The following is a 27,317-nucleotide window of genomic DNA, read 5'->3' as shown; positions in this document are numbered from 1 at the left end:
ATATGATGTGTTCTGGTGAACAGAGACCCTGTCCTCAACATCATAGGATGTGTTCTGGTGAACAGAGACCCTGTCCTCAACATCATATGATGTGTTCTGGTGAACAGAGACCCTGTCCTCAACATCATATGATGTGTTCTGGTGAACAGAGACCCTGTCCTCAACATCATATGATGTGTTCTGGTGAACAGAGACCCTGTCCTCAACATCATACGATGTGTTCTGGTGAACAGAGACCCTGTCCTCAACATCATATGATGTGTTCTGGTGAACAGAGACCCTGTCCTCAACATCATATGATGTGTTCTGGTGAACAGAGACCCTGTCCTCAACATCATAATGATGTGTTCTGGTGAACAGAGACCCTGTCCTCAACATCATAATGATGTGTTCTGGTGAACAGAGACCCTGTCCTCAACATCATAGGATGTGTTCTGGTGAACAGAGACCCTGTCCTCAACATCATAATGATGTGTTCTGGTGAACATAGACCCTGTCCTCAACATCATAGGATGTGTTCTGGTGAACAGAGACCCTGTCCTCAACATCATACGATGTGTTCTGGTGAACAGAGACCCTGTCCTCAACATCATACGATGTGTTCTGGTGAACAGAGACCCTGTCCTCAACATCATATGATGTGTTCTGGTGAACAGAGACCCTGTCCTCAACATCATATGATGTGTTCTGGTGAACAGAGACCCTGTCCTCAACATCATAATGATGTGTTCTGGTGAACAGAGACCCTGTCCTCAACATCATACGATGTGTTCTGGTGAACAGAGACCCTGTCCTCAACATCATACGATGTGTTCTGGTGAACAGAGACCCTGTCCTCAACATCATATGATGTGTTCTGGTGAACAGAGACCCTGTCCTCAACATCATACGATGTGTTCTGGTGAACAGAGACCCTGTCCTCAACATCATATGATGTGTTCTGGTGAACAGAGACCCTGTCCTCAACATCATATGATGTGTTCTGGTGAACAGAGACCCTGTCCTCAACATCATAATGATGTGTTCTGGTGAACAGAGACCCTGTCCTCAACATCATACGATGTGTTCTGGTGAACAGAGACCCTGTCCTCAACATCATACGATGTGTTCTGGTGAACAGAGACCCTGTCCTCAACATCATAACGATGTGTTATGGTGAACAGAGACCCTGTCCTCAACATCATAGGATGTGTTCTGGTGAACAGAGACCCTGTCCTCAACATCATAGGATGTGTTCTGGTGAACAGAGCCAGCAGACTGAATGTCTGTCTCCTGCAGGTTAATTAACCACAGTTGGATGTCAGCCAGTCACTGATACTCTGTTGCTCTGATCTAATTAAGTAGGAGACAGAAGTTCAGTCGATAGCGTTGCCATTACATCTCTTCAGTAGGGTTACTAAAAGGATAGCGTTGCCATTACATCTCTTCAGTAGGGTTACTAAAAGGATAGCGTTGCCATTGCATCTATTCAGTAGGGTTACTAAAAGGATAGCGTTGCCATTACATCTCTTCAGTAGGGTTACTAAAAGGATAGCGTTGCCATTACATCTCTTCAGTAGGGTTACTAAAAGGATAGCGTTGCCATTACATCTATTCAGTAGGGTTACTAAAAGGATAGCGTTGCCATTACATCTCTTCAGTAGGGTTACTAAAAGGGCTGCGGATGGAAGGGAGAAAAGTCAACTTAAACACATGAACCCTAGCATCACAATTCTATAGGCACGTCATAATAGGCAAACATTCAACTAACTAAACCAAATAGTAAGCATGTAACAAGTCTAAAATGAGATGCTGCATCTCATTGGGGCCATCCTCTCCATAGATCCGGACCAAATTCGACCAAGCGGACGTTGCAACGTTCGGCATGGCGACTGGCTCGCTTTAGCTCGCTCGGCAGTGCATCTCATATGGCACACCTCCGTCGGGGTGTCCATTAACAAGCAGCCTCCTTCTCCCTAAGTACTTCTCATCCTTCCTTTTCACACAAACCATCTGAACCTGCTTGTTTTATCCACAAACCTTTTAACCTGCGCTGACCCATAATGTAGTAATTTCTATTCTGATCATGTTCTTCCTTCGTACCATCCTTTATTCAGCCACCTTCAGCTACTACTTCTGTCTTTTCTTCAGTGCCACCGTTTCCAAGCCGTAACAGCATGGCTGGTCTCAGCTTGGTACCCTTCTTTCACAGATAGCTCCTGACACTTTCCACCACCCGTTCCACCCTGCCTGCACTCTCCTTTTCACCTCTCTTCCACACTCCCCATTACTTTGGATAGTTGAGCTCAGGTATTTAAACTCCTTCACCTTTGCCACCTCTACGCCTTGCATCCTGATTTTCATTCCTCTTCTCTCTAGTCTAGTGCATGTCTCACCACCTTTCCTAGGCCCTCTTCAACCTGTTCCCTTGCCTCACTACATCATCTCAATGTTGTCTGCTAAAATCATAGTCCATGTGGTGCCTCCTGTCAGGTACATTAAGACAGTGACGGAACGATAACACATGTTCCATCAGACGTTATGTATTGTCAAATCTGTTTTGTGTAAAGGATGATAATTCCCATCCCATCGCCTCAGGCTGTGTTCGCTCATGGCAAAGCCAACCAGCAGTGCGACCGTTTTCATTGTGAGGGAATAACTGGCAACATTAAACAGGACCTGCTCTGTCTATAAAGTAATTAATTCAAACTAATACTTGTGATTATCTTTGATAATTAATAAACATTCTGCATTGATAATCGTTTACCCGCCAGGAACATAGGAATTTTAAAACGTAGAATCTTGTAGCCTGCCACAAACGGAAAAGCCGTTTTAACAGCGATGTATTCATTAATGCATGTTTTAATACGATCGTATCGAAATCTACCGTCAGTTAGCTTTGTTATGCTTCTGACACAATGGGCGCGGCCATTTTGAAAATGCGCGCGCATCCACTAACATTGCAGGCTCTGTTTTCAGACGGCTTTATCTCACAGAAGCGACATTGCAGAGGACGCTTTGTCCCAGACAAGCGTTTTCAACGGCCTGTAGCAGGCGCTGTGATACTCGCGGTCCACCTTTTCCACCACCGACCGAGAGAACGAGCACCAGCTTCGTCAACACACACGGAATGGTTTCTATAGTAAAATGCGATACGGATATTTGGCTCTTCAAAGTAAGTGCCACGCGTGATTAAACCATGGCAATACGCAATCGAGGGATTAATTAATGGCGGCAGGCTAAGAGTTAACAACTAGCTTTTCTGAAATAAAACTTCATTGCTGGCTACGTTTATACATTGAAAAATAGATTACTCTCAAATCTGATGGGGACATTTGCAGTTTCAACGTGGTATGGGCCGGGGGACTTTCACGTATGATGAACGTGGTATGGGCCGGGGGACTTTCACGTAGGATGAACGTGGTATGGGCCGGGGGACTTTCACGTAGGATGAACGTGGTATGGGCCGGGGGACTTTCACGTAGGATGAAGCCAAAAGCCCAAAGGGTGATTTGTTTTTGTTTTTTTGTCATTCCTAGTCATTAAAATGACAGTTTCTCTGGTGCGCTCTAGCATTTTGGACTATACAGGACTTTAAGGCTGTTTTTCTCAATTGTTAGACCTCAAACGTATAATAATACCAGTAGAGAGACACACGCGTACACGCACACACACACACGCACGCACACACACACACACGCACGCACACACACACACACGCGCGCGCGAGCACACACACACACACGCGCACACACACGCACACATTTTCAAGCGCACTTTTGGTGCTTTTTATAATGATGTTTACACTAGCTTGCTTTCTATCCCAAATACATTAGTTGAGAAGCAGAGCAAACTGGGAAGCCAAATTTGGTGTTGGCCAATCACCAGCCACCAAAATGAATCCCCTGCAATTTTTCTGAACTTTGTCTTTTATCCTATGTGGATTTGTTTATGCTTCCATTTTCAAAGATGAACATAATCGTTGCCACCTGCTTAATCTGCCTTGTCTGTTGGAACGCTTTGCCCTTTTCGCTGATACATTTATGAAGAAACCACACAATCAACCTCAGATGTGAAAACATGGGCCTTCGACAACGTGGCACTTTGTGACATTTTGCCCACTCCATCTATCTCTACATCATGACTCACAGTCTGCTGAGATTAGAGAATGTTCTGTCTCACTTGTTTTCCACGTTTCTTTTGTTTACGGGAGCATCGAAGCTGCCAATCAAGCTGTTACAGATTACTGTATATCAGTCATCTGGTGTTGCATCAAGGAAGTGGAGAGCAGAGAGACTGAGAAATCGCCCAGAGGGGATTGATGGAGTCTTCATGGCCATGCTGTCCATTTTGTTTGAACTGACAAGAATACAGGGATAAGGTCAGAGCAGAACATGTCACCGTGTTCCGGTGTTAGCCCTTCTGGAACCCCTATTTGTTGTACAGAGATGACTATCAACACCAGCAGAGACAACACACAAAGGCCATCCCATGATGGAAATAATTCAGGTGTCTTGAGGAAAACATTGAACCCTGACCATGTCATTTTTGAGGGGCGCTATCCCCTCCTATGCTCAGCTGTGTGGTCTGTGTGTGAACACAAACATTGGCTGATGATTGGCTGATCACCCCAGCATAGCGATGATTTGATTGGCTGAGCAAAGTACATATTGAAGATAAAAAAGTGAGGGCAGAAAAGTGAAGACGCCAAAATTGATTGGCCGGAATGACATTTGTGATGATTTGATTGGCTGAGCATGGAATGTGATGTATGATGATTCTGGATCATGAACATGTATGATGATAAGAGCACCCCTTACTTCACACAAGTGTGATTTTTCATTGGATAAGGGCATAAATGTTTGTTATTCCTCCAAACACATTAACTCTTGTGTCCCTGATCTTGGGTGAACATTTGGCCAAAAAAATGCTCACGTGTTAAAATAAAATATGCATTGTAGCTTCACGAAGAGATTTATTGTAGAGGTGGAAAAGGAGCAGGTCAAGTGTAGACTATACAGTTGCACCCTGGTCAACTGAAAATGGGGTTTAGGACATTCATTTAAATAATTTCTGAAATTGAAAGTATTTTTATTTTATTTATTAATTTCAACAAACTTCCAGAACAATCAACAAAGGCATCGGCTGCAGCTAATATTGACCGTCAGTTGGCTGCCAGATGGTGTTTACTTCCCAGCCATGTTGGGCCAACTGTTTGCAGATAAGCCATGCAACGTGTGCACTTGGCAATGGTTTAACTTTCTGATTTAGTTTCATATTAAACTCATCTTAAATGATTGGTTCAGTCCAGTGTTTGAACTCCATTTGGACAACTCCATCTTGGTGATTAGGAAGCATGTAATCCTTAAGTCTGTCTGCTACTATGCTTATAAATCAGTGGTTCCCAAACTTTTTAGCTTGAGACTCAAAAGAGACATTTGATGTCTCCCCGGGACCCAAGCTAGAGAATGTAACATCTGGGACCCAAGCTAGAGAATGTAACATCTGGGACCCAAGCTAGAGAATGTAACATCTGGGACCCAAGCTAGAGAATGGAACATCTGGGACCCAAGCTAGAGAATGTAACATCTGGGACCCAAGCTAGAGAATGGAACATCTGGGACCCAAGCTAGAGAATGTAACATCTGGGACCCAAGCTAGAGAATGTAACATCTGGGACCCAAGCTAGAGAATGTAACATCTGGGACCCAAGCTAGAGAATGTAACATCTGGGACCCAAGCTAGAGAATGTAACATCTGGGACCCAAGCTAGAGAATGTAACATCTGGGACCCAAGCTAGAGAATGTAACATCTGGGACCCAAGCTAGAGAATGTAACATCTGGGACCCAAGCTAGAGAATGTAACATCTGGGACCCAAGCTAGAGAATGTAACATCTGGGACTCAAGCTAGAGAATGTAACATCTGGGACCCAAGCTAGAGAATGTAACATCTGGGACCCAAGCTAGAGAATGTAACATCTGGGACCCAAGCTAGAGAATGTAACATCTGTGTCGATGTGTCACATCGCAATTTCGCAACGCATTTTCACTAAATGTTCACTTATTGTGGTCTATTTTTGTTATTATTTTTGAAACTTTTGCATGTTTTGTACTTATTTAAACATTTTCTCGGGGGAATTACTGCTATAAATTACTGGGCAGAAAGACATGGACATCCAACCCCAACTTGGGCAGGTGCTGAGCGGTGAGTAGTAGTATGCACAGTGGCTCAAGAGGTAGAGCAGGTTGTCCAATGATCCATGGGTCGGCGGTTCGAATCCCGGCTCCTCCTGTCTACATGTCGAAGTGTCCTTGGGCAAGACACTGAACCCCAAATTGCTCCCGATGTGCTGGTTGGTACCTTGCATGGCTTCCGCTGCAATCGGTGTATGAATGTGTGTGTGAATGTAATGCACAATCTATGTAAAGCGCCTTGGATAAAGGCGCTATATAAATGCACCATTTACCATTTACAGATAAAGAAAAGAAGGTACTCGCACACTGTGGGCTCCGATGCTCCTGAAGTGCCTTTATTTGCACAAACATTGACTGTGACGTTTCGAGCGTAATGCTCTTCCTCAGACTTCTGGAAGCCAAATGATTTGTCCTCTGTGTGGAGCGGGAGGAGGAGGGGTGGTGTGGGGGGCATTTAGAAGTCCTCTGTGTGGAGCGGGAGGAGGAGGGGTGGTGTGGGGGCATTTAGAAGTCCTCTGTGTGGAGCGGGAGGAGGAGGGGTGGTGTGGGGGGCATTTAGAAGTCCTCTGTGTGGAGCGGGAGGAGGAGGGGTGGTGTGGGGGGCATTTAGAAGTCCTCTGTGTGGAGCGGGAGGAGGAGGGGTGGTGTGGGGGCATTTAGAAGAGAAGAAGGGCATAGAAACAGTTTAATGGAAGTCGTAAAAATGCATTGATATTTCCTTTCTTGTAGGAAGTCACATTTACTATAGAAAGCGATTGGCTTTTGAAAGTTGAGGAAGGAGAGATGGAGGTGAGAGCAGGTTTGAATGGACCAATGAGAGGAGGTTTGAATGGACCAAAACCTCCAAATCCATAGAGATGGAGGTGAGAGGAGGTTTGAATGGACCAATGAGAGGAGGTTTGAATGGACCAAATCCTCTATGGAGGTGAGAGGAGGTTTGAATGGACCAAATCCTCCTGTAGATATGCACGCTTGCACACACATGTACACACAGTCAAACTGATGATGGTGGCACTATACACTGCGTGAAAAGAGGAGTTAACAGGCAATTATGGGCACTGTATTTTGCTTTAGAGGGCATATACAGTACATTTGTTCTTTGTCCTTTTTCGTTTTTTTTGTTTGTATGTTTTGTTTTTGTTTTTGTCTTGTTTTTGTTTTTTGTTTGTATTTTTCATCCTTTATAGCTATGTTGAATATTAAAAGGGCTGGCATTATAAGCTGAGGCTTCTGCCAAACACTCCCGTTTGGTCAACAAAAATAAAAAAGACCCTGAATACATTGTATAAGATGTGTTTATTTTAAATGACCAATGAAACTTGAAATAATATGCGGTAATATACAGGTGTGATGGTACAATTCGGGAGTTTAGGGGAGTTTGTTGGAAAGTTTAACGGGAGTTTCCTGTAATATACACAATTTACACACCCGTATTCCAAGCTTTTTGCGCAGTGATAGGTACTTTGGTAGGGCAAAAAGAAATATATGAAGTACAAACGTCATCATAGTAATAAACTGTTTGCGATTGGGCAAAATGGAAAGCGCTATAGTGGTGTCTCACTGCATGCAGGGGCTCAAGGCTTTTTCCTAGAATACAAATGCAAATAAAAACCTGAAAGATCTTGTGTGCCTTCTTTACACAGCATACCTGCCATTTAACCCATTTTGGGCGGGAACCCCTTTTGGCATTATGTTATGCTTTAGCTATTGAAAAATAGCAGATCTACAAGCTCATAGCGCGCCACCGAGTGGCGCGCTATGAGCTTGTAGGTCTGCTATTTTTGAAAAACCACTGACATAGAAACATAGCTTTTTCAGAAAACTGTCAGGATGTAGAAGACATTTTTAAATGGTCAAAATGGGTGATCAAACAGTTGGTTGTGTGGGTCAGAGACTCAGAACTTCCCCTGCTCACAGACGGCGCCTAGACCATGATGCCACACTGACACAAATACATCAATATTTAATTGTGCAACAAATGTATTTAGGGTGTCAGACGCTGATGCTCTTTGTTTGGCCCCCGGGCACCATACATACAAGCGCCACTGTTTACATGAGCAAGAGACCAGGGGGAGTAGGATTAATGACGGTGACGGAGAACGACTGTATATATGCAGTAAACGATGTATGTTGTGAACACAATGTGCTTGACTGTGCCATATACTGTAACAATGTGTAACATATCAGTATGAATCAGTTGAGTTGTTTTGTGTTTTCTCCTGGTCTGTAAACCTGAGGTTAGCCCAGCTAGCTCATGTGTTTTCTCCTGGTCTGTAAACCAGAGGTTAGCCCAGCTAGCTCATGTGTTTTCTCCTGGTCTGTAAACCTGAGGTTAGCCCAGCTAGCTCATGTATTTTCTCCTTGTCTGTAAACCTGAGGTTAGCCCAGCTAGCTCATGTGTTTTCTCCTGGTCTGTAAACCCCAAGTTAGCCCAGCTAGCTCATGTGTTTTGTGTTTTCTCCTGGTCTGTAAACCTGAGGTTAGCCCAGCTAGCTCATGTGTTTTCTCCTGGTCTGTAAACCTGAGGTTAGCCCAGCTAGCTCATGTGTTTTCTCCTGGTCTGTAAACCCCAGGTTAGCCCAGCTAGCTCATGTGTTTTAACCATGTGCGTGCGTGGTATGCGTGGGAGAGCACCGCTTAGTGTGAGAAAGTAAAAGACACAAGGGCAGAGAAGCAGAACGAATTCACGGTTGTAGTAATGTCTGACTTACAGGTATACTTGGTTGCATTGTGAGCTTGTAGATCAGCACACAAGTATCACATTGGTGTTAGGCTGTGGGACTTTTATATATTGTGTGTGTGTGTGTGTGTGTGTGTGTGTGTGCGTGCGTGCGTGTGTGTGTGTGCGTGTGAGTGTGCGTGAGTCTATGCATGTATTATCTGCGCATGTGTTTATACATGTGTCCTATCCTATGTCATTCGTGGAGAAGCTGTGAGAGTGGGTGGGCAGAGACAGTATGTGTCTTATGTTACTTCATTATTCAGCTTCCATGCTACAAGCACAACAACATGTCATTGTGTCATTGTGTGTAATCTGGTGCATGAATGATTCATGACTGTTTTTTTACTACATTTTTATTTTATTTTCTTTGTTGTTGTCAAATAGCAGATATCTCATTCCCAACATCATTTAGTCATTAACTCTGGCAAAACGCATCATTTTGGGGCATTTATTCTCAGCCTTTATTGTAACGATGCTCTCTCTAATGTGTGTCTGACTTACGTACATCATAGCAGGTTGCCACCGGATAGAAATGAGGAGTGAGCAATAGTAGAAAGAACAGAGCAAGAGACAGACAGATGATGAAGGAATCAGGAAAATGATAGAGGTTTCTATATTTGTATCTATTGCAGATGGCTAGTAAACACAAGCAGGCTGGGTTTTCTTAAGCAATTGCCTTCAACAAAGCTGAGTGGTAATAACATGTCTATTTGATGAGCTTGGTTATATATTTTGTTGTTGTTCTTCATCGACCAACATCACAGTGGTGGCTGTAAACAAGCTTCTTTTGGGTTAGGCTGATTCGATTTGATTTGATTTGATTTGATTTGACGTCATACAAGGAAAACACATTGGACCAACATGTACCAACATGTTCATTGGAGCAGCATCAAGGCTGGAGGATAAACTCTAGCGTTACTCTGGGCTTGGATGTTCACGTCTGTGTGATTTGCATTATAGGATGTGATTTCTCACTCCAGCCAAATTCTTACAGTCCGGTTCCATTCCTTCCTTCCAGAGGTACCTATGGATGTCACTGGCTTATAGGTACCTTTGGGGGCCACTCCCCCGAGGGGTGTGGTTTTGCCTTCTTTTTTTCACCCACTGTGTAATACAGTAGGTGGACAGTAGGTGTCAGACCAGAGCTCTTTACTCTATACTACTCTATTCCTATAGCTGGCATATAGCAAATTGTAATTTGCACTGTTTATTCCACTACATGTGTTTACATGTAATACATGCAAACACATGTATGTACTACTCCACTACATCTCATAGGCATGGAGTAAATTACATTTTACTACACTACAATTATTTTAAAACTTGTTTTGTTTATACTAGTTACTTTGTAGATTTTTGATCACATCACAAACACCCACATAAACTATGCCAGTTTCAATGGACACATCCTATGCAATGTTCCCGCATGCTCTTTCAAATCAAAATACGCCCAACCTTTGCTCTCCCTTTGAAGTGTGCAATGCCAGGCTGCAGACAGGCACTGTGCAAATTGGTGCGACAGGCCCCTAAATTGCTCCTAAATTGCCGCCTTTAATAATTATTAATTGGCACATGTTTGTGCTTGTTAATTAAAAGCAACATTGTATTAAAGTAATGAAAAATATAAACCGTATCTATGTAGTGTATTTTAATCAATAGTTTAAACGACACGCATTTAGTAAATTCATTTGTAGGCAACAGCGTGTAATAGACGACTAGCCGCACCACATCTCCACGTCACCTACTGGTGACAGGAAATCCCTATCGTTTTAACAAACGTTGAACAAAAGTACCAGGGCCCGAACTTGATTGTTCCGTAATTCAGTCTTGCACAAAAAAAAGAGTTACAATGAGGTTTTTCTGAAAGAGAGTAGGGCGTGCAGCGTGCTTGTCATGGGGATGGAGTGAAAGTGAATGCACCTGAGACGAGAGAGAGAGAGAGAGAGAGAGAGAGAGAGAGAGAGAGAGAGAGAGAGAGAGAGAGAGAGAGAGAGAGAGAGAGAGAGAGAGAGAGAGAGAGAGAGAGAGAGAGAGAGAGAGAGAGAGAGAGAGAGAGAGAGAGAGAGAGAGAGAGAGAGAGAGAGAGAGAGAGAGAGAGAGAGAGAGAGAGAGAGGGGGAGGTTGCAAAGGCAATTCATAATCACGTTGTGAGAGAGAGGAGGAGAGTTATGGATCGAGTGAGACTGAGAGTTGTGTCCTGTGGAAAGCCCCTCTCTAAATGATTGATGTGTTAAGGTTGGATTGAGAGCCGCAGGGGAGAACAGGAGAGAGAGAGAGAGAGAGAGAGAGAGACGCAGGGGAGAACAGAACAGAGAGAGAGAGAGACGTACACAGTGTAGGGGCGTTGGGAGGAGTGAAGGAGTCAGCGTGGCATTGAGGGAGCTTCATTAGCAGGACCACACCGATTGAAGACTGCATGCATCAGATACATTGAGCGAGTAGGGGAAACGGTACGAGAGTCGAGGCGGGGGGGGGGGGGGGGGGGGGGGGAGAGAGGGAAAGGGTAAGTAAAAGTGAGAGACAAAAGGGGGGGAGAGAGAGAGAGAGAGAGAGAGGGAGAGGGAGAGGGGTTGCCCCAAGAGAGGTTTCCCCAAGAGAGAGGGGGCATAGAGGTTGGGAATAAGATAGAGGGTGCAGGAAAGACAGACAGACGTGCGCAAGTGTGCGCGCAGCCGCACACACACACACACACACACACACACACACGAGCGCACACACAGTGTTTGATCTGTCCATTGTGTGAGATCATTCTCACACAGAGCATGGCTGTGCGATTGTGCAAGAGCGAGCAAGCTTTATGTGCACACTAAAAGCTGACGATGCATCGATCGCTTCAATTCTAAGGAAAAAAAGTCACTGGTCGCCAAGAGGTGGTGGGAGCAGTTTCTTATAATCCATGCAAGCTAATCATATTTGATACTGTATAAAAATTCACTATAGAAATTGCCCATCATATTTTGGACAATTCCATATCCACCTGGGAGTGTCTTGTATTATTGAGGGTACACAATATATTTTATATATTTGTGCCACTCTCTTTACAGCTTTGTGCTTTACCCCACAGTAAATGTGTGAACTCTCTTTTTCGTGTGACTGCCTGTATATAGTTCACCTTTCTGTGACTGCCTGTATATAGTTCACCTTTCTGTGACTGCCTGTATATAGTTCACCTTTCTGTGACTGCCTGTATATAGTTCACCTTTCTGTGACTGCCTGTATTAGTTCACCTTTCTGTGACTGCCTGTATTAGTTCACCTTTCTCGAGAACTGCCCGACCGCCTTCAAACTCTCTGTCCACGTCGCCAAACGACATGAGGGACTCCCGTGCCCAGCATCCAGAAGGTCACTTAAAGGACCACTTCACCACTTTTCAACTTCTTATAATTGGTCCTAACTAATGTTCATGATAAAATACCACCATTTTTTCCTACTCAGTCTGTGTCTCATAGGAAGGCTGTGGGCAGTTCAGAAACCCGTCCGCCAGTGACATCATCGATGGTGAATCCAAGCTAATAGAAACGGCAGGCTTTCTTTTCCTGAAAAGTTGCAATGCAAAAGTTGAAGCCATCGTTCTCACGATAATACAAATCTAAATATATTTTAAAACAAATCTTGTTTAAAAAAGATCTGCCTAATGATGATGTCACTGGTGGACGGGTGTCCGAACTGCCCAAAGCCCTCCTATGAGACACAGACTGAGTAGGAAGAAATGGTGGTGTTTTATCATGAACATTAGTGAGGACCAATTATATGAAGAGATGTTGAAAAGTGGTGAAGTGGTCCTTTAATCGGTTGTCCAGATCCGCCGATCCTACCACTCTGCCCATACATGGCCATCTCCATATATGGGAGGACATCATAGACTGGCCTAGACTCCATTTTTGGGAATGCCTGACACAGAACTCCATACATGGGCATAAAAATGGTAAATGGTGCATTTATATAGCGCCTTTATCCAAGGCGCTTTACATAGATTGTGCAACAATCAATTCACCCATTCACACACACACATTCATACACCAATGGCGGCAGAAACCATGCAAGGCACCAGCCAGCACATCGGGAGCAATTAGGGGTTCAGTGTCTTGCTCAAGGACACTTCGACACTAACTCTGGGGGAGCCCGGGTTCGAACAGGCAACCTTGCGGTTACCATCCAGCCACTCTACCCCTGATCCACTGCCGCCCTAAAAGAAACACAGACAGACAGATAGACAAATAGAGAAATGTCCATATACTGTATATGGGTATAGAGCGTCGCAGTCCCGCCCCCTACCATGGCCCAGGAAATTATTCTCCCTTCATTTTCCTCATAGACATTTCAGAAAGTATTTATTTAAAGACGTTTACGCCGCGGACAAAGCCAACTCGAGTCGTGACAACTCATGACAACAAACATAATTTTCAGGGCCATACAAAGAATTAGAAAGTAGAAAACAACACTTTTTTTGTTGATTTTCTTCTATGTAATTATTTGTTTGGTCCAAAATATTGTGTGTGTTGTCATGATTTGTCACGACTCGAGTTGGCTTCGTACGACGCTTAAAAGGTCTTTAAATAAATACTTTTTGAAATGTCTATGGGAAAAATGCATTGGGATTCATTTCCTGGTCCATGGTAAGGGGCGGGACTGTGACGCTCTATAAAGGGACAATGAGTAATGCAGAAGTAGGTTGGATGTATTTCCAAGTTCCAACTTGCGTTCCAGCGGAATCTGGTCTATGTACAGTATATCATTGTGTGAAATCTTTATCTGTGTGTCCGTCTGTAGTTCACATCTCTGAAGGGTGCAATGGGTCCGTCTGTAGTTCACATATCTGAAGGGTAAATGGGTATTGAAGGGTAAATGGGTATTGAAGGGTAAATGGGTATTGAAGGGTAAATGGGTATTGCAAAACCGTGTGGGGGTATTTTTTTTACTAATTGATTCTTGAGTCCTGTTTTCTATACAGGAAACCCCAGTGGTGGTGTCTCTCTCTCTCTTGTTTGTCTTGCTCTATGTGGTGGTGTCTCTCTCTCTTGTTTGTCTTGCTCTATGTGGTGGTGTCTCTCTCTCTTGTTTGTCTTGCTCTATGGTTGCTGAGGTGTCTCTCTCTCCTGTTTGTCTTGCTCTATGTGGTGGTGTCTCTCTCTCTTGTTTGTCTTGCTCTATGGTTGCTGAGGTGTCTCTCTCTCCTGTTTGTCTTGCTCTATGTGGTGGTGTCTCTCTCTCTTGTTTGTCTTGCTCTATGGTTGTCTCTCTCTCTCTTGTTTGTCTTGCTATATGGTTGCTGAGGTGTCTCTCTCTCTTGTTTGTCTTTCTCTATGTGGTGGTGTCTCTCTCTCTTGTTTGTCTTGCTCTATGTGGTGGTGTCTCTCTCTCTCTTGTTTGTCTTGCTCTATGGTTGCTGAGGTGTCTCTCTCTCTTGTTTGTCTTGCTCTATGGTTGCTGAGGTGTCTCTCTCTCTTGTTTGTCTTGCTCTATGGTTGCTGAGGTGTCTCTCTCTCTTGTTTGTCTTGCTCTATGTGGTGGTGTCTCTCTCTCTCTTGTTTGTCTTGCTCTATGGTTGCTGAGGTGTCTCTCTCTCTTGTTTGTCTTGCTCTATGGTTGCTGAGGTGTCTCTCTCTCTTGTTTGTCTTGCTCTATGTGGTGGTGTCTCTCTCTCTCTTGTTTGTCTTGCTCTATGGTTGCTGAGGTGTCTCTCTCTCTTGTTTGTCTTGCTCTATGGTTGCTGAGGTGTCTCTCTCTCTTGTTTGTCTTGCTCTATGGTTGCTGAGGTGTCTCTCTCTCTTGTTTGTCTTGCTCTATGGTTGCTGAGGTGTCTCTCTCTCTTGTTTGTCTTGCTCTATGTGGTTGTGTCTCTCTCTCTTGTTTGTCTTGCTCTATGTGGTGGTGTCTCTCTTGTTTGTCTTGCTCTATGTGGTGGTGTCTCTCTCTCTTGTTTGTCTTGCTCTATGTGGTGGTGTCTCTCTTGTTTGTCTTGCTCTATGTGGTGGTGTCTCTCTTGTTTGTCTTGCTCTATGTGGTGGTGTCTCTCTCTCTTGTTTGTCTTGCTCTATGTGGTGGTGTCTCTCTTGTTTGTCTTGCTCTATGTGGTGGTGTCTCTCTTGTTTGTCTTGCTCTATGTGGTGGTGTCTCTCTCTCTTGTTTGTCTTGCTCTATGTGGTGGTGTCTCTCTTGTTTGTCTTGCTCTATGTGGTGGTGTCTCTCTCTCTTGTGTGTCTTGCTCTATGGTTGCTGAGGTGTCTCTCTTGTTTGTCTTGCTCTATGGTTGCTGAGGTGTCTCTCTCTCTTGTTTGTCTTGCTCTATGGTTGCTGAGGTGTCTCTCTCTCTTGTTTGTCTTGCTCTATGGTTGCTGAGGTGTCTCTCTCTCTCTTGTTTGTCTTGCTCTATGTGGTGGTGTCTCTCTCTCTCTTGTTTGTCTTGGTGTCTCTCTCTCTTGTTTGTCTTGCTCTATGGTTGCTGAGGTGTCTCTCTCTTGTTTGTCTTGCTCTATGGTTGCTGAGGTGTCTCTCTCTTGTTTGTCTTGCTCTATGGTTGCTGAGGTGTCTCTCTCTCCTGTTTGTCTTGCTCTATGGTTGCTGAGGTGTCTCTCTCTCTCTTGTTTGTCTTGCTCTATGGTTGCTGAGGTGTCTCTCTCTCTCTTGTTTGTCTTGCTCTATGTGGTGGTGTCTCTCTCTCTCTTGTTTGTCTTGCTCTATGGTTGCTGAGGTGTCTCTCTCTCTTGTTTGTCTTGCTCTATGGTTGCTGAGGTGTCTCTCTCTCCTGTTTGTCTTTCTCTATGGTTGCTGAGCGTGTTCAGGGTCACTTTAATGCCTTTTTAATGACATTTAACTGGCTTGTTCCACTTCTCAGTTAGAGGGTAATGAGGTCTATGCTGAGGTCATTTCAATTGACTGATAAGGGATAATGTGATTTTCTGGCATCATCAAATCTTATTGCTTGCAATGTTTTTCTGTGGTAGATTGCCTATATGTTTCCTCATCTTGAGATGATTTGGAAACAACATATTGTGAACAGGCCATATTCATGGTGGTCTAGGTTCCCTTTGAAGGGAGCAGAAAAACCCAGCTTTTTTCCTGTGTCATTCAGGTTGAAAAGATCCATATTTCAAAACAACAACAGCATTACTAATTCAAAACGGCAAAAGCGTAATGCCCAGGGCCATTATGGTTCTGTGGTGTTCATTAACTCTTCGCCAACATGGAAGGGTTGCAGACATCACACACTAGCTCCTTATAGCGAGCTTAACCACATAAGCCCTATACCCAGTGGCGTGCACAGACATTTAGAGGGGCAGGTGCTCAAGTGGAAAAAAAGGGCACTTTGTGCAGCGCGTGGAACCGGCCGGTTGCCTTAATAGTGTGAGATTTATAGATTGTGGGGCCTAAATAATATATTAGAAGCTTTTTATCAAGAATTGATCAATGTTACCATGGTCCATATACATACTGTACAGTGTAACTGTACAAAATAGTGTTTTCTTTTTTTTTCTTTCTCGAAAGGGCACATTGCCAAAAGTGCTCTAGCACCCCCTAGTGTCTATCTGTGCACGCCACTGCCTATACCGTGTAACCTAATAGTACTATGGTCATGTCATAACCCTATACCGTGTAACCTAATAGTACTATGGTCATGTCATAACCCTATACCGTGTAACCTAATAGTACTATGGTCATGTCATAACCCTATACCGTGTAACCTAATAGTACTATGGTCATGTCATAACCCTATACCGTGTAACCTAATAGTACTATGGTCATGTCATAACCTATACCGTGTAACCTAATAGTACTATGGTCATGTCATAACCCTATACCGTGTAACCTAATAGTACTATGGTCATGTCATAACCCTATACCGTGTAACCTAATAGTACTATGGTCATGTCATAACCCTATACCGTGTAACCTAATAGTACTATGGTCATGTCATAACCCTATACCGTGTAACCTAATAGTACTATGGTCATGTCATAACCTATACCGTGTAACCTAATAGTACTATGGTCATGTCATAACCCTATACTGTGTAACCTAATAGTACTATGGTCATATCATAACCCTATACCGTGTAACCTAATAGTACTATGGTCATGTCATAACCTATACCGTGTAACCTAATAGTACTATGGTCATGTCATAACCCTATACCGTGTAACCTAATAGTACTATGGTCATGTCATAACCCTATACCGTGTAACCTAATAGTACTATGGTCATGTCATAACCCTATACCGTGTAACCTAATAGTACTATGGTCATGTCATAACCCTATACCGTGTAACCTAATAGTACTATGGTCATGTCATAACCCTATACCGTGTAACCTAATAGTACTATGGTCATGTCATAACCCTATACCGTGTAACCTAATAGTACTATGGTCATGTCATAACCCTATACCGTGTAACCTAATAGTACTATGGTCATGTCATAACGTGTGATAAATTCTGCAAACATTCAGCGACAATACGAACATTTGTCAAAAATGGCTCAAGCTCACAACGCCTCGTGTTGTGAGGCGTGGTGACCTTGTAGATCGGATATTTCTGCTATTTGACATACAAAAATCAGACTCGTCTGAAGTGAGTAGTGCTGTACTGTACTTGTGCTGTACGTACTGTACAAGCTCTCCTCCCTGGCCTCTTGTGTATGTGTCTGTGTGTGTTAGGCTGCACAACAGTGACACTTGGTGGTGACAATATGCTATTTCCGTGCTCGGACCCAGGGACACAGCCAGGGACAGACCCAGGGACACACATAGCTGTCTATAGGAGTGGCACCACTCAACAAAGTATACTGTATAGAAACAAGAGAGACGATGGACCAGTTATGATCGAAACATGTTGGCAGTTTTCTCCTTTAACCTTTGAGGGGGGGGTGGGGGGGGGCAGGTGGGCCACTTCCCTGCCTAACGATGTTAACCCGTAACAGAACACACACAACACCTCTAACAATATGTTCTCTTCTACCCCATCATGTCTCTCTTAGGATATCCCGCGCTGCCTCTGTCCTGCTGTCCGACCCTTGCTTCCAGCTCCACTCCATCCAGCACCTGTTGGGCGAGGGAGGAGACGGCTCCATCTCCACCGTAGCAGCAGCGCTGGGAAAAGCTGCTGCCACCACTGTGACCCCGGTCGTGGGGCCCCTGGCCGCCGCCATCATGACCCCCACCCTCCCCTCCTCGGCGGCTCCCGGTGGCACGAGCCCCGCGGATCACAAGCACTTCTCCCTGCATGCATGTGAGTTCCACTGATTGAATGTGCAAAGGTTACAGTAAGGTTACAGTAAGGTTACAGCAAGGTTACAGTACGGTTACAGTACGGTTACAGTAAGGTTACAGTAAGGTTACGGTAAGGTTACAGCAAGGTTACAGTAAGGTTACAGTAAGAGGTTGCAGTAAGGTAAGGTTACAGTAAGGTTACAGTAAGGTTACAGTAAGGTTACAGTAAGAGGTTACAGTAAGGTAAGGTTACAGTAAGGTTACAGTAAGGTTACAGTAAGGTTACAGTAAGAGGTTACAGTAAGAGGTTACAGTAAGGTAAGGTTACAGTAAGGTTACAGTAAGGTTACAGCAAGGTTACAGTAAGGTTACAGTAAGAGGTTGCAGTAAGGTAAGGTTACAGTAAGGTTACAGTAAGGTTACAGTAAGAGGTTGCAGTAAGGTAAGGTTACAGTAAGGTTACAGTAAGGTTACAGTAAGAGGTTACAGTAAGGTAAGGTTACAGTAAGGTTACAGTAAGGTTACAGTAAGGTTACAGTAAGAGGTTACAGTAAGAGGTTACAGTAAGGTTACAGTAAGAGGTTACAGTAAGAGGTTACAGTAAGGTTACAGTAAGGTTACAGTAAGGTTACAGTAAGAGGTTACAGTAAGAGGTTACAGTAAGAGGTTACAGTAAGGTTACAGTAAGGTAAGGTTACAGTAAGGTTACAGTAAGGTTACAGTACGGTTACAGTAAGAGGTTACAGTAAGGTAAGGTTACAGTAAGGTTACAGTAAGGTTACAGTAAGGTTACAGTAAGGTTACAGTAAGAGGTTACAGTAAGGTAAGGTTACAGTAAGGTTACAGTAAGAGGTTACAGTAAGGTAAGGTTACAGTAAGGTTACAGTAAGGTTACAGTAAGGTTACAGTAAGGTTACAGTAAGGTTACAGTATGGTTACAGTAAGGTTACAGTAAGGTTACAGTAAGGTTACAGTAAGGTTACAGTAAGGTTACAGTAAGGTTACAGTACGGTTACAGTAAGGTTACAGTAAGGTTACAGTAAGGTTACAGTATGGTTACAGTAAGGTTACAGTATGGTTACAGTAAGGTTACAGTAAGGTTACAGTAAGGTTACAGTAAGGTTACAGTATGGTTACAGTAAGGTTACAGTAAGGTTACAGTAAGGTTACAGTACGGTTACAGTAAGGTTACAGTAAGGTTACAGTAAGGTTACAGTAAGGTTACAGTATGGTTACACCTTACAGTAAGGTTACAGTAAGGTTACAGTAAGGTTACAGTATGGTTACACCTTACAGTAAGGTTACAGTAAGGTTACACCTTACAGTAAGGTTACACCAAGGTTACAGTACGGTTACAGTATGGTTACAGTAAGGTTACAGTAAGGTTACAGTAAGGTTACAGTATGGTTACAGTAAGGTTACAGTAAGGTTACAGTAAGGTTACAGTAAGGTTACAGTAAGGTTACAGTATGGTTACAGTAAGGTTACACCTTACAGTAAGGTTACAGTAAGGTTACAGTATGGTTACACCAAGGTTACAGTACGGTTACAGTATGGTTACAGTAAGGTTACAGTAAGGTTACAGTAAGGTTACAGTACGGTTACAGTAAGGTTACAGTAAGGTTACAGTAAGGTTACAGTAAGGTTACAGTACGGTTACAGTAAGGTTACAGTAAGGTTACAGTAAGGTTACAGTAAGGTTACAGTATGGTTACACCTTACAGTAAGGTTACAGTAAGGTTACAGTAAGGTTACAGTAAGGTTACAGTATGGTTACACCTTACAGTAAGGTTACACCAAGGTTACAGTATGGTTACAGTATGGTTACAGTAAGGTTACAGCAAGGTTACAGCAAGGTTACAGCAAGGTTACAGCAAGGTTACAGTAAGGTTACAGTAAGGTTACAGTAAGGTTACAGTATGGTTACAGTAAGGTTACACCTTACAGTAAGGTTACAGTATGGTTACAGTAAGGTTACAGTATGGTTACAGTATGGTTACAGTATGGTTACAGTAAGGTTACAGTAAGGTTACAGTAAGGTTACAGTAAGGTTACACCTTACAGTAAGGTTACACCAAGGTTACAGTATGGTTACAGTATGGTTACAGTAAGGTTACAGTAAGGTTACAGTAAGGTTACAGCAAGGTTACAGTAAGGTTACAGTAAGGTTACAGTAAGGTTACAGTATGGTTACAGTATGGTTACAGTATGGTTACAGTAAGGTTACAGTAAGGTTACAGTATGGTTACAGTAAGGTTACAGTAAGGTTACAGTATGGTTACAGTAAGGTTACAGTATGGTTACAGTATGGTTACAGTAAGGTTACAGTAAGGTTACAGTAAGGTTACAGTAAGGTTACAGTATGGTTACAGTAAGGTTACAGTAAGGTTACAGTAAGGTTACAGTAAGGTTACAGTACGGTTACAGTAAGGTTACAGTAAGGTTACAGTAAGGTTACAGTAAGGTTACAGTAAGGTTACAGTATGGTTACACCTTACAGTAAGGTTACAGTAAGGTTACAGTAAGGTTACAGTAAGGTTACAGTATGGTTACACCTTACAGTAAGGTTACAGTAAGGTTACACCTTACAGTAAGGTTACACCAAGGTTACAGTATGGTTACAGTAAGGTTACAGTAAGGTTACAGCAAGGTTACAGCAAGGTTACAGTAAGGTTACAGTAAGGTTACAGTAAGGTTACAGTATGGTTACAGTATGGTTACAGTATGGTTACAGTAAGGTTACAGTAAGGTTACAGTATGGTTACAGTAAGGTTACAGTATGGTTACAGTAAGGTTACAGTATGGTTACAGTATGGTTACAGTAAGGTTACAGTAAGGTTACAGTAAGGTTACAGTATGGTTACAGTATGGTTACAGTAAGGTTACAGTATGGTTACAGTAAGGTTACAGTAAGGTTACAGTAAGGTTACAGTATGGTTACAGTAAGGTTACAGTAAGGTTACAGTAAGGTTACAGTAAGGTTACAGTATGGTTACAGTAAGGTTACAGTAAGGTTACAGTAAGGTTACAGTAAGGTTACAGTAAGGTTACAGTATGGTTACAGTAAGGTTACAGTACGGTTACAGTAAGGTTACAGTAAGGTTACAGTATGGTTACAGTATGGTTACAGTACGGTTACAGTATGGTTACAGTAAGGTTACAGTAAGGTTACAGTAAGGTTACAGTAAGGTTACAGTAAGGTTACAGTAAGGTTACACCAAGGTTACAGTACGGTTACAGTATGGTTACAGTAAGGTTACAGTAAGGTTACAGTAAGGTTACAGTACGGTTACAGTATGGTTACAGTAAGGTTACAGTAAGGTTACAGTAAGGTTACAGTATGGTTACAGTATGGTTACAGTAAGGTTACAGTAAGGTTACAGTAAGGTTACAGTAAGGTTACAGCAAGGTTACAGTAAGGTTACAGTAAGGTTACAGTACGGTTACAGTAAGGTTACAGTAAGGTTACAGTAAGGTTACAGTACGGTTACAGTACGGTTACAGTATGGTTACAGTATGGTTACAGTATGGTTACAGTATGGTTACAGTAAGGTTACAGTATGGTTACAGTATGGTTACAGTAAGGTTACAGTATGGTTACAGTATGGTTACAGTAAGGTTACACCTTACAGTAAGGTTACAGTAAGGTTACAGTAAGGTTACACCAAGGTTACAGTACGGTTACAGTATGGTTACAGTAAGGTTACACCTTACAGTAAGGTTACAGTAAGGTTACAGTAAGGTTACAGTAAGAGGCTAGTCAACCAAGAACAGGGGAATAACCCATTTTGACCTAAGATCAGATTCTAAAACTTTCTTCTAAATCGTTCTTCGATTTTTCAAAAATAGCAGACCTACAAGCTCATAGCGCGCCACTCGGTGGCGCGCTATGAGCTTGTAGATCTGCTATTTTTCAATAGCTAAAGCATAACGTAATGCTAACACCAAAAGGGGTTCCCGCCCAAAATGGGATAATTTACAAGGGGTAGATCAGTTGGTGTAAAGATTCGATATGCTACAAAGTTTCTGTGGCTACTATAGATAGATATCTCTGGAAGAAACCACATAACTCCAACATGTTCATTTTTCAGGAAATTAAAAATATGTTTTTTTCAGGACATTAAGAAAACCTTATATTTAGTAAGTAAGTAAGTAAGTACATTGTATTCATAGAGCACCTTTCGAAACAATGTTACAAAGTGCTGTACAACAAGGTAAAACAATCATGTTAACAATAGAAGGTAAAACATTGAAATGCAAATAAATCAAGTAAAAATACATCATAAAATAAAGTGCTGACGAAATAAATACGTTTTTAACGAGTTCTTAAAACCGTCGACAGACTCTGCATTCTTTAGCTCAAAGGGCAGCGCGTTCCACAAATACAAATACACGGTCACCCTTTGTTTTAGAAAACAAAGCAATGCTGCCTCATCAAAGTTGTTGTTGTGACTTTATATGTTGTCAACTACGTGCATTAGAGAGGGGGGTGGACTTAGCTGCTTAAGCAGACAGTTTGAGGGTCCAATGGAGTTAAGAGGTTTTGTCCAAAGCGTTTTTTTTACTACTTTCCATTGGTTTAATATTTCCGCAACAACACACAGACGTAAAGGGTGTTCAATAGCACTGATTTATGCAACAACACACAGACGTAAAGGGTGTTCAATAGCACTGATTTATGCAACAACACACAGACGTAAAGGGTGTTCAATAGCACTGATTTATGAAACAACGCACAGACGTAAAGGGTGTTCAATAGCACTGATTTATGCAACAACACACAGACGTAAAGGGTGTTCAATAGCACTGATTTATGAAACAACACACAGACGTAAAGGGTGTTCAATAGCACTGATTTATGAAACAACACACAGACGTAAAGGGTGTTCAATAGCACTGATTTATGAAACAACACACAGACGTAAAGGGTGTTCAATAGCACTGATTTATGAAACGACACACAGACGTAAAGGGTGTTCAATAGCACTGATTTATGAAACGACACACAGACGTAAAGGGTGTTCAATAGCACTGATTTATGAAACGACGCACAGACGTAAAGGGTGTTCAATAGCACTGATTTATGAAACAACGCACAGACGTAAAGGGTGTTCAATAGCACTGATTTATGAAACAACGCACAGACGTAAAGGGTGTTCAATAGCACTGATTTATGAAACAACACACAGACGTAAAGGGTGTTCAATAGCACTGATTTATGAAACAACACACAGATGTAAAGGGTGTTCAATAGCACTGATTTATGAAACAACACACAGACGTAAAGGGTGTTCAATAGCACTGATTTATGAAACAACACACAGACGTAAAGGGTGTTCAATAGCACTGATTTATGAAACAACGCACAGACGTAAAGGGTGTTCAATAGCACTGATTTATGAAACAACGCACAGACGTAAAGGGTGTTCAATAGCACTGATTTATGAAACAACGCACAGACGTAAAGGGTGTTCAATAGCACTGATTTATGAAACAACGCACAGACGTAAAGGGTGTTCAATAGCACTGATTTATGAAACAACGCACAGACGTAAAGGGTGTTCAATAGCACTGATTTATGAAACAACACACAGACGTAAAGGGTGTTCAATAGCACTGATTTATGAAACAACACACAGATGTAAAGGGTGTTCAATAGCACTGATTTATGAAACAACACACAGATGTAAAGGGTGTTCAATAGCACTGATTTATGAAACAACACACAGACGTAAAGGGTGTTCAATAGCACTGATTTATGAAACAACACAGACGTAAAGGGTGTTCAATAGCACTGATTTATGAAACAACACACAGACGTAAAGGGTGTTCAATAGCACTGATTTATGAAACAACACACAGACGTAAAGGGTGTTCAATAGCACTGATTTATGAAACAACACACAGACGTAAAGGGTGTTCAATAGCACTGATTTATGAAACAACACACAGACGTAAAGGGTGTTCAATAGCACTGATTTATGAAACAACACCCAGACGTAAAGGGTGTTCAATAGCACTGATTTATGAAACAACACCCAGACGTAAAGGGTGTTCAATAGCACTGATTTATGAAACAACACCCAGACGTAAAGGGTGTTCAATAGCACTGATTTATGAAACAACACCCAGACGTAAAGGGTGTTCAATAGCACTGATTTATGAAACAACACACAGACGTAAAGGGTGTTCAATAGCACTGATTTATGAAACAACACACAGACGTAAAGGGTGTTCAATAGCACTGATTTATGAAACAACACACAGACGTAAAGGGTGTTCAATAGCACTGATTTATGAAACAACACCCAGACGTAAAGGGTGTTCAATAGCACTGATTTATGAAACAACACCCAGACGTAAAGGGTGTTCAATAGCACTGATTTATGAAACAACACCCAGACGTAAAGGGTGTTCAATAGCACTGATTTATGAAACAACACCCAGACGTAAAGGGTGTTCAATAGCACTGATTTATGAAACAACACACAGACGTAAAGGGTGTTCAATAGCACTGATTTATGAAACAACACCCAGACGTAAAGGGTGTTCAATAGCACTGATTTATGAAACAACACCCAGACGTAAAGGGTGTTCAATAGCACTGATTTATGGAACAACACACAGACGTAAAGGGTGTTCAATAGCACTGATTTATGCAACAACACACAGACGTAAAGGGTGTTCAATAGCACTGATTTATGGAACAACACACAGACGTAAAGGGTGTTCAATAGCACTGATTTATGAAACAACACACAGACATAAAGGGTGTTCAATAGCACTGATTTATGAAACAACACACAGACATAAAGGGTGTTCAATAGCACTGATTTATGAAACAACACACAGACATAAAGGGTGTTCAATAGCACTGATTTATGAAACAACACACAGACATAAAGGGTGTTCAATAGCACTGATTTATGAAACAACACACAGACGTAAAGGGTGTTCAATAGCACTGATTTATGAAACAACACACAGACATAAAGGGTGTTCAATAGCACTGATTTATGAAACAACACACAGACATAAAGGGTGTTCAATAACACTGATTTATGAAACAACACACAGACATAAAGGGTGTTCAATAGCACTGATTTATGAAACAACACCCAGACGTAAAGGGTGTTCAATAGCACTGATTTATGAAACAACACACAGACATAAAGGGTGTTCAATAACACTGATTTATGAAACAACACACAGACATAAAGGGTGTTCAATAGCACTGATTTATGAAACAACACCCAGACGTAAAGGGTGTTCAATAGCACTGATTTATGAAACAACACACAGACATAAAGGGTGTTCAATAGCACTGATTTATGCACAAAAATCAAAATCCTCAAAAATGGAGTTAGGTGGTTTCTTCCCCCGACAGCAACGTAAACCTAGATACAAGCCAAGGTTTGATAGATATCAAACTACTGTCTACTGTATCTATCTAAATAACATCCAATCTACAGTACAGTAGCTAACATGCTAATGCTTAGCATCTGTGAACAAGTAAAACATACGTCTATACAAATAAAATAACTAGCATCTATTTAACCCATTGTGACCTGGGAACGATTCTGCAAATGTCTTCCAAATCCTGACTGTTTTTCTATGTCAGTCGTTCTCAAACACTTTCATGTCACTTTTCACGATTCTTCAAAAATAGCAGACCTACAAGCTCGTAGCGCGCCACTCGGTGGCGCGCTATGAGCTTGTAGATCTGCTATTTTTCAATAGCTAAAGCATGACATAATGCTAACGCCAAAAGGGGTTCCCGCCCCAAAATGGGTTAATGGCGGGGTTTCTTTTGGATGATCTTCAACATCATTAAACAAGACTCTTACTACTACTGAGAGTGAGGATCTTATTCTCTTTCTATAGGGTTTCTTTTGGGAACCATCAATCTGTCCTGAGTTGAATATTCAGAGACTGATAAGTTACATAGCCCTCCTCGTGTGACACTTTACACGCGCGCGCGCGCGCGCGCGCGTGCGTGCGTGCGTGCGTGCGTGCGTGCGTGCGTGCGTGCGTGCGTGCGTGCGTGCGTGCGTGCGTGCGTGTGTGTGTGTGTGTGTGTGCGTGCGTGTGTGTGAGAGAGCTTTTGCTTGGATTTGTGTACATCGTTGGCATGTGTTAAAAGTTTTGTATTGTGGCATAATAGAGTTGGTATAAGTGCAATTCTTTTTTTTTTTCAAGATTTGTTTTTGGCTTTTTGCCTTTATTGATCATTTTTAGTGAGAGAGAGAAGGGGAGAGACATGCAGCAAAGGTTGTTATGAACGGGACTCAAACACGCGCCGCGCTGTCAGGCCAGAGCCTATATGTGCCTGGACCACTAGGCCAACGGGTGCCCCCATAAGAGCAATTATTATACTGTGTATGTGTACTCTGCGTGTGTGTGTGCGCATGCGTGTGTGTGTGTGTACGTATGTGTGGGTCAACAATGACCCTAGCAGAATGCTAAGTTGCCTGTTAAGCAATCGGTCACAACAAGAGACGGCCTTGTCGCCACGCCAGCCGTTTGCTGTTGCCATGGCAACACAGCGGTTCCCGTAGACACCATGCTAGGCATCACCTGGAGGCTTTGAGAAACTCCATGGCAGGAATTATACCGTGTTGATTTCTCACGTGTTTGTCAGTATACACCACTGCAGAAACAGAATCCGTCTAAGCGAAGACATCTCGAGCAGCTACACATGTACTGTATGTCTGTTATCAACATTTTACTTTTACACATTACATTATACCTCAGTTTCTTGAGCCCTCGGATGGCACTCGACTAGAGACGTTGTGAAGCTCATGGGTTTTGGGGGGGACAAGGACAAGGGCCTCTGGTGGAGTACCTATATGAGCATCTCAGCTTTGAGGAGATGCCCCTAAGGAGACGTGAGTCCCCTAACCCTAACCTCAGTCTTAACCTCAGTCAGTTTCACTACGTTTTCACTTCAGCGGCGGTCATTTCTCTTCCATGTTTCCTCATTGCAGCCAGTAGGCTCCAGTAGAGCCTACGTCAGGGTTCCCCAATTCATTTTCCTCAAGGGCCATATTTTGACTAGGGAACCAGGCTGGGGGCCGAGTGCGCACGCACAAAAAATTGTTTTTTTTTATTTTTTCATTAATTAATTAAAAATTGTTCTCAACCAGTGGTCCGGGGACCACCAGTGGTCCTTGAGGGGGTGCCCAGTTTGACATGCATAGGTTACTTACCACCA

General features: G+C 42.6%; 1 protein-coding gene across 1 annotated transcript in view; it reads left to right on the top strand.

Moving 5' to 3' along the window:
* rnf123 (ring finger protein 123) overlaps window positions 1-27,317 on the top strand; it is a 411,050-nt gene that overhangs the window by 305,621 nt on the left and 78,112 nt on the right. The window contains exon 36 of the mRNA XM_079509716.1: window positions 17,872-18,122. Coding sequence (XP_079365842.1) covers window positions 17,872-18,122 — 251 coding nt within the window. The remainder of the gene's footprint in view (window positions 1-17,871; window positions 18,123-27,317) is intronic.

The sequence above is a fragment of the Electrona antarctica genome (assembly GCF_951216825.1).
Source record: "Electrona antarctica genome assembly, chromosome: 9".
NCBI lineage: Eukaryota > Metazoa > Chordata > Actinopteri > Myctophiformes > Myctophidae > Electrona > Electrona antarctica.
The sequence above is the reverse complement of the archived record's forward strand: the minus strand, read 5'-3'. Positions and strand labels throughout refer to the sequence as shown.